Here is an 8,794-nt window from a genome sequence, read left to right as displayed (position 1 = left end):
ACATTTAAGGAACTGATTCAATTAACCCAGAAAAGGAAAATGCTATAATGTGTGATTTATTTTTACAGATAAATTAAAATGCAGCGTGTCTGGTAGAAAAGGTGGGCTGTCATCATGGTTATCATGGGGACAGGATGACACTTAAGTAGGGCCACCTGAGGCTGAAATAGTCCCTGAACATCAGAGCTTCAAGTTTAAGCTGTATGTTCAGTTATTATCAAAACCAAAAGTGTACCTTCATTGAAAGGGGAATCTTTGTGCTCCATTCAGTTTCCCTCAATGATTTTCAATTTAGCAAATACTGCTCCCTCCCTTAATTGCAAACTAAAAAGAAGCCTAATTTTTTATGGTTTCATACCTTAAAGTTCAAGGTCACATAAAGCTGATGCCTTAACATTGCAACTTTGCATTCTATTATTGAGGTGAGGAAATAAGAGGCAAGAATTTATTTTTCTCCTCTGCAACTGCAGGATATTGGCTCCACCAGGCCTAATAAACTGTTTTCACAAGGAAATAAACAAAGCATGCTATAGCTTACATTCCCTTGTGCAGGGGGGTAGAGGGGTGTTAAACATGTATCCTAAACAATAAATAATTACAGATGGGGGAGGGTGAGAGAAGGAAGCAATATAAGGTTAGGGAAAAAAACATTTCTTATCTAAGCCACTGGAAAAGAATGAAATTTAAAATGTTTGAAATCTGAAGATAGCTTTGTCAAACACTATCTTACCACTGTGAAATCTATGTAGTAAATAAGAAAATAATTTTTAAAAGATAATAAAAGAAGAAAGAGAAGACTAAGAATGTGAGAAGAGTTTGACAGTCCAAGAAAGTAAGAGTTGAGTAAGTCCTACAAACAGGAATCAAGAAGATATGCACTGTAGAAGTAGTTATATTTACTCTTCTTTTCTGCTAAATTATTGTGCCCACCTTGAATTAAAGAGTTTGGCAAGAGATGGCGGCAATCATGAGTTGAAGATAGGGAGTTTTTTTCCCTCAGGGGACGATGACATGAAGAAAAAAAGGTCTTAGATTCTACAAATCAGAAGTTTATAGTAAAAGATGAGGAAAAGCAAAACAAAACCTAAGATCAGGAAGAGAAAATGCTCTTTAACTAGAGAGTGTAGAAGTAGTCAACAGTGTCATAGGGAACATGTTTACTCTTTTGCTCAAATCAGCCAATAATAATTCTTATTAGATAGTTATTACTATGTGCTCCATGCTGTCTATGAAACTGAAGGCACTGGAGAAATAGAAGCCACAGTCCTTGGTCTGATCACATTACTATCTAATTGGGGAGTAAGTCTTACATGACAAAGCCAATGGAGTATAATTCAAATGGCCTGTCATCTGTCACCTTACTATAAATGTTTATGAGAAGAAACCAACTGATACTACCTTTCCTGCCTGGAGTAGAAGGGAATCTATTTGCTCTACCTCGCTATGTAACAAATGCTGATAACACCATCATTCTTGGATTCAATTCGTTCCTTCCCAAGGGGTGATGGAATTGGAGTTGGCAAGCAAGTTGGCTCAAGGGCGAAAAACCCCTTCTTATGCTTTAAAAATAATATAAACCAATGGCTTCTAGTCTGTGAGTCTTTCCTGACAATGCTCATTTATAAGTTCAATTTATGCCAGTTTCTCTTTTCTCTCCGTGAGAACCTTGTAAGGGCTTCTCCGTGCCTAAAGTATTTCAGTTCCTTACAACCTCAGGCCAACTGCCTTCACAACTTCATCTCCTGGTCCTCCAGCCACAGCTGATACTCACCCCCCCCCCCCCCCATAAAGCTCTGTGTCTTGCTCTTGTCGACCCTTCTGCCTATCCCATTTTTCTCTCTCTTGTTGAAACCTCACTTCTTCTCTAAGGCCCAGTTCAAATGTCCACTGCTCCAAAGAATTGGTCTCCTCTTTGGTGGAGCACCCAGATCATAGTGTTGATTGCTCTTTTGTAACTTCTCCATGCAGCCTCTCATAGTTTTCTACCTATCTGGAGGGAAGGGCTGTGAGCTCACTGAAAGCAATGACTGTTCTTGTTTGTAACCCAGCCTCTAGAATCGTGCCTTGCATTGAATGGTGCTTAAAATATGTTTTCAGAATTGTCCCATGGCCACCACTCCTTTCCCTAACAGTATTTTTTCTCTCTCCACTCCCCAAAAACAACAAAAACCCAGACCTTACTTTTTAATTTTTCAAATATATCACACATGGATCTAGCCCTCTAAGGCTTTAATAAAAGTGTATCTTATAAACATACAGTTAGCCAGGATTCCCTGGCCATAGAGATGCCCTGTGAATACAGATCCCTCAACTGCCTAAGCTAAGGTTTGTATCTCCTCCATGAAAACAATTTGCTTAGATAACCTCTGGCAGACACTGTGGGTTCTGAGAGACTCCGACTTATTCTAGAAACCTAGTACTAAAATGAAGCCTTTATCAGTTCCTACCACCGTTTAGCACCCAAGCACAGGGCATTAGGTAGTCTTTGTTATTGAGAGCAGCTAAGGCAAGGTCTTTTCTGTTTGACACTTAATGCCCAAGGAAACAGGATTCTAGGAACTCTGAAATAGCATTTGAGAATCAAGGAAGCTGAAATTGCTTGGTAGGCCCTTCACAATGATAGTTTTTCCATGGATAAACAGAGGAGAAACAGTTTATCAATGGGTACCAGGCTTACACTAGGAGTGAGGAGAGGAAGGGGCTTCTAAGTTCTTTTCATGAGCCCCACCCCCACCCCATCTAGCTCAAGGCGCCCAAGCCCACTCTGGGGTGGGGATCTCTGGATTCTTGAAGTGCCACCCACACACTGACCTCTAGGGACCCAAACACTAGAAGCAAGGCCTGTTGGAGTTACGGAAGCACTTAGATTAGGGGAGCGAAGAGATGGAATCTCAACTCCTTTAGAGGCGGTTAATTGAACCCAAGGTCTGGAGGCATGATAGATGTTAGCGGTAATAACAGAAATGCCTAACAAGCGTGTGTGTGTTTGGGAGGAGTTAGGGAGAGGGCAGGAAGGAGGGATCCGAGAAGGCGAAAGGGATTAATGAAACATGGAACTCAGGAACAAGAAGATGGGGACCAAGACCCCTATCCACCGTCTGCAACCTAGACCGCCCGCAGCTGTCCCGGCCGGCAGAGGGCAGCAGTTGGGCAGGAGAAGCCGGGCGAGGGCCTCGCCGCGTCTACCGGCTTGCGGGGATCTTCATTCCGAATGTGGGGCTCGGGACTCGCACCCATCACTACCCCTCTCCGAATCCCTGACTCCCGGGCCCTTGGGCCTCTTTGGAAGGAGTGGGCTGTAGGTGTGTGCGGGGCCCGAAGGGATCACTAAGGAGAGCCCGGCACCCCTGCCCGGAGAGGAGTGGGAGGGCGTCTCACGGGTCCCCAGGAGAGAAGGGGAGCCCGGGTTCAGCCAACCCCGGGGTTGAGAGGACATCTCCGCGTCCCGCTGCAGTGATCCCCGCCCCATGCTTGGCTGGTCCGTCTTGGCGCCCGGGACTTCTCCCACGGCCACAGGCGCGACCCGCTCCCTGCACCCAGGCCCCCGGCGGAAGAGGGGACCTCTGCGAGTTAGCGCCGGTCGCCGAGGCCCCTCGCCAGCCCCGGCCCGCTCCTCCGCCGGGGGCCCCGATCCCCGCCCGATTTCGGTCAAGGTGCACCTCCCCGCCGGGCGCTGACGAGCTCGAGGCGATGACGGGGACTGAGACTTCCCGCGCCACAGGTTCCCGCCCCACCGTCGGCGAGCGGCGGCGCGGACGTGAGCAGAGCCGGGTGGACCCCGGACGCGGGGCGGACTTGACCGTGGGCGCCGAGCGTCCGGGCGGCGTGGCGCGGACCGCCGACTTTATGTAAATCGGGGCTGCGCCCGGGCGTCCCAGCCAGGATGGACCAGCCCCCCGCGCCTCGGCCCTCACGTCCAATAAGAAGAGCCCCAGCTTGACACCTGCCTATATACAGGCGAGCGCGCCCCCGGCCCGCGAACCGCGCGCACAACCCGCAGAGCCCCCACGACGCGGGCGAGCGAGACCTCAGCCCGCCTCCATGACTTCCAGTAAGATCGAGATGCCCGGCGGGGTGAAGGCCGACCCCGCAGCCCTCATGGCGTCCCTGCACCTCTTGCCATCGCCCACGCCCAACCTCGAAATCAAGTACACCAAGGTAAGCGGCCGGCGAGCACCCGCCGTCCACGGAGACTTTCCAGAACCTTCTTTGCTCTCCATGCTCTTTTTTTAGGGGGCGAGGGCGACGCGACGCGGTCCCCGGGGCCAGCTGGTCCTCCTCACGCAGCAGAGAGACGCCCTGCCCGAATTCGGGATGGGGCTGTTGAGTCCCGCCCGGGGCCTGGAAGCCTCGGGGACTCCGCCATCCCGAAGCGCAGCGCTGAGAGGTGGCTGTCAACGGCTCTTCCCCAAACCCCGTCTGCTGTGGTTTCTGGTCGGTTTCTCTGGGTCCTGACTGCTGCGGGGAAGGCGTCGGAGCTGCCTGACTCCTCAGACGGAGAAGGGGTTACCTCGGCTGGGTTGGCCCCGCAGCCTCGGGCGTCTCTCCTTTTCGGTCCTCGACCTTCAGGGGCCGCTCGGCTGCTCCTCCCGGAGGAGGTCCTCGGAGGGCCCCGAGGGTGTCCCCCGGGAAATGGCCAAGACACACGGTGCTCCGGCTGCTTGACAAACTTCAGGAAAGCCTGGCTAATAATTATAGTAGATCCTCTGTCACCATTACATGTGAATTTGGTAGGCAGTGGTTTTTTTCCTCGTGGAAAACTCGAAAAGGCTTTAAATTTTTGCAAATTAAAGGCTTTGGGTTGAGAAAAATTGTTTTATAACGAACTCTGACATCTTGCTTGACAACAAGCAAATAATTGTTGTACCACCTAAAAAAGAACATGCGCTCGCTACCTAACGTAAATTGAATTATCTTTCTTTCCACGTATTCGACATAGAACAAAATTGTTACACGCATGGGAGGCTTATAACGTCGTAGCATTTTAGAGAGGAAAATATTTGGGATTTAAAACCACGTTTCTTCAACTTCATTTTACCGTCCTCTTGTTTGATTTTTCTCCTTTCAGTAGACTTCTGTCTCAAACTTCTCCTGATCAACTTAAACACATACCCGCGCACACAATGTGGTAAAGTTGTTTTCCAGCATTTTTGTTATGTGATAAGGTAAATTTTGTAGAGAAGTAAATTATGTGGCTCTAGCTTAATTGTTGAAAGAGAAATACAAGAAATGGCATCAGAGTATTGAAATTTCCCTTGCATTGAGTGTAGGGTACAAATAAGGGTGATTCATATTTTGAGTGTTGATTTAGATGGATTTGATGTACCTGTTAGTTTTTTTATATGGCGTGACAAATTTTTGAAAGCCATTTTAATGAGGGGCCATTAATGGTTATAGCCGTTTAGGCACTGTTTGCATAACAATAGTGCCAATGTGTCACAAATCTCTGGGTTTTAGGCACAAGCTGGGAAGGAAGGCATGCAGCATAAAAGTTTTGTTTTATGAAGGTCCCTAACCTCTTCAGGCACTCTTTAAACTTCTTAAGATGTAAAATCTACAAGTGAGAGAGGACCTGACCCTCACGTTTGGGAATGCTTGATTTTAGTCTTAACTTTTGATCGAATTTCTAAACTGACCCAAGAAAAGTTTTAGGTATGCAGTAGGCACCTTTCTTGGAATTTAATCTGGAAACTCCAATTCTCTTTCTTTCTGACTTCCCCTCTCTTTTTTCTCTTGTTCTCCCCAGTAGGAAAGACAACTGATTTATAGCTAATTGGAACCTTTAATGTAGAGCTCGGGAAAGACTTTTATCCGGTATCCACTTTCCCCCTTATTACAAAGAAAAACAATCAGAAATGAAATAATGGATTGTAACCTGATTCTTTAATTTGTAGGGAGGAGGCACCTTATTTTTTTGACTTGACAAACAACCCTCATAAACACTGAGTAACACTAATCTAGGGGCGAGTTCTTTCCACAGAAACTTTCAAAATCATGTGTCTGAGAACATTCCTAGCAGCTTTCCTCCTCAGCTCTTTATTGAGTCTTATATTTTCAGAGACTAGCATCACGGACAAGCAGTTTTTTAACATGCAGAACAGAAGCTGCTCTTTTCATAGCTGGGGATAATGGATAATAATTTTTTCTTAAAAGGAAAATAAGATTAATGGAGAGTTTTTAAAAATTCATTCATGTTCAGAAGTGAGGGACATTTAGCAATTTCAAACAGAAGAATGAACAAGATAGAATGGGCAGCTAGTCTTTTACAACAATGATACCATATTATTAGGAATTTTAAAAAGGGTGATGGCTAAAAAAATTATTGCTCCTCTTTAGGGCCTGCTGAAAAACATGTATGAATTGAATGCAAAATTTGCATGAGAAAACGAACTAAAAGACAGACAAAAATGGATCTTTAATGAATCATTTTTTGTCTTACTAAGCAAGTACATCTTCACTGACGGATACCGCAATCTGGTTTTTCTGTCTTTGAGGACCAACATCGATTCATTTCTTACAAACAGATGATCAGACTAGGAGAATTGGGAATTTCAAAAAGTGTGCATTTAAAATACTTTGCACTTGTATTTTTTTCACCATTCTCCTTCCTCTTCTGAAAGAGTTTCACATATAAAAGGGAAATGGAGAGATCATCAGAAGTAAAAGTTAATACTGCCTTTCCCTGCCAACGGTCCAGTGAGAATCCTCCAAATTTAAAGGTCAGTCCCCACGGATGCTCAAGGGGCATACCTCATGGTTTTGTATTGATTTCAGATGACTGCATTCAATTTTTAAAGTAAGGTTATCTCTCTGAAATTTCAGTATCTCTTTTAGGCTTATAATTGATGGCAATGCCAGCTTTGAAATATGTTCTGGTTTTTTTCATTTGTCTGTGTTTTGTTAATATAAAATTCATATGTTTGTATTTTATTTCATAACTCAATTATACAACAAGCTAGACTCCCATGTTTTAAAAATGATTCCTTATCAAGGAATATGTAAAAAGCTTTGTTAAGTCAAGAAAGAGTGGTTAGTCTGACATGAAGTCATGAGGGATCAATTTGATTCAAGAGAATGTGTACTCCTTGTATAGGATTCTGATTGCTTTTATAATGAAAGGTTTTCTGAATTGTGTTTTATCATTCTGGTTTTTAGAATTTTGCATAGCTGAATATATTATAGAGGAACAAATATGGTAAAGTCAAGGCCCAGCACTTTACTGACGCCTCTGACTGTAGAATCACTTCCACATTCCCAGGAGATCTTTGGAAACTTGCTGTCTTTCTCCCAGCTCTACCTTCTCCATTGCCGTGACCCCTACTGGCTCTACTAGTCTCATACTCCTGCCTCCACAACCCCCACACAAACACTGTGCTGTCTCTCTATTGATCAGGTTTTCCGTGAGAGTTTAGGTCTGTTACTAAGAGTTATGCAAAGGGTTATGCTTCCTTCCGGTGCCCAAAATTGTGGAAAGCTAGAACAGAGGAAGAAATGGAACAGTTTGTGACTGCTGATTAAAAGAAAACTGCAAAATAAGAACTAATGTGCTTTGGGTGCCTACCATTTATTCATTTATTTAACAAACTATTAGTGAATACCTACTGTTTCCTGGGATCAATTTTAATTCATTACAAAGGATATTTGAGTGGCCATGCCCCTAGCACGGTGCTTTACACTATATTGGTTGGGCTGTAAAAGAATTTGCCTTCTAGACGCGTAGGGTCTTATGAGAAAGATTGGATGCCAAAAACTGGCTGCCAATAAGCACTTTGGTAATTCAGTAGAGCCAAGAAATAATAACAAAAATGATAATAATCGTAACCCCACTTAGATTTTTTAATAGGGCTGAATGGTTTACCTAGCACTTTCACATACATCTTATTTAATCTTTGCAAATAGGAGAGAGAATAGGAAGAAATAGGAATAATTGATAAGGAAGACCTTGGCCTTGGCTTTAACATTTTTGGTAGAGCTTTCGTTAACACAAAGCTTTGCTTTCCCAGCAACCTCCGGCACGTACTTTCTTTTTTTTCTCAGAGACCTTAAACCTTTATTTTTTGTGTTGTTTCCATTGTAAACATGGAGCATACCAACAGGTCTACCCTTCTTAAGGAGAGCTACTCCTTTTAAACGACTATTTTTTTATGTTTCTAGGAGTTTTTCTTAGGTTTGGAACAAGATTCTTTTCTATCCCGGGAATCAATTCTTAAAAGATAGGTGTGGGCCTAGTTACTTCCCAAACTCAGGATTGCCCGTTTTTATCATAAACTGACAATCAAACTGCCTTTTAATAGAAGAACTTAGTTTTTTTGTTTGTTTGTTTAATTTTTAATTTTTTATTGAAGTATGTCATTCATACATGAACATGCATAAGCAATAAGTGTATAGTAAAGATTGTGAACCTACAAAATAAAAGGACCTTAGGTTTTTAAAAAATGCTTTTTCATAACTCAGCCGTTTTTTAAAAATGGTTTTATGGTGTTTATATCACCTCCATTTAATCCAAGGAAGCTAAACAACTTCATCACAGTGCTCGAACTTTCATCATGCTACGGGTCCTGCCCTGAGGCTTTCTACTATATTTCCTTATGTTAACATATGGACTCTTCATTTACTGGTACACTCCTGTCTTTCACATCTATAAAATGATGAATAATAATTTTTCTATTCTAGGATAGAAGATTCACTGACGAGCCTGTGCTGTGAGGCCTGACTTCTTTGTATCCAGGCTCAAGAAAAGCCAGGCATGCATAGTTAATTCTCTGCTGCATCAGTGGAAGGCGATTATCAAACC

The 8,794-nt window shown here is 43.8% G+C and overlaps 1 protein-coding gene across 1 annotated transcript in view; it reads left to right on the top strand.

Moving 5' to 3' along the window:
* Positions 1-3,702: 3,702 nt before the first annotated feature.
* ALDH1A2 (aldehyde dehydrogenase 1 family member A2) overlaps positions 3,703-8,794 on the top strand; it is a 98,372-nt gene continuing 93,280 nt past the window's right edge. Inside the window, exon 1 of the mRNA XM_023587219.3 lies at positions 3,703-4,158. Coding sequence (XP_023442987.1) covers positions 4,042-4,158 — 117 coding nt within the window. The 5' untranslated portion in view covers positions 3,703-4,041. The remainder of the gene's footprint in view (positions 4,159-8,794) is intronic.

The sequence above is a fragment of the Dasypus novemcinctus genome, chromosome 3 (genome assembly GCF_030445035.2).
Source record: "Dasypus novemcinctus isolate mDasNov1 chromosome 3, mDasNov1.1.hap2, whole genome shotgun sequence".
NCBI lineage: Eukaryota > Metazoa > Chordata > Mammalia > Cingulata > Dasypodidae > Dasypus > Dasypus novemcinctus.
This window is presented reverse-complemented; position numbering and strand designations above follow the sequence as displayed.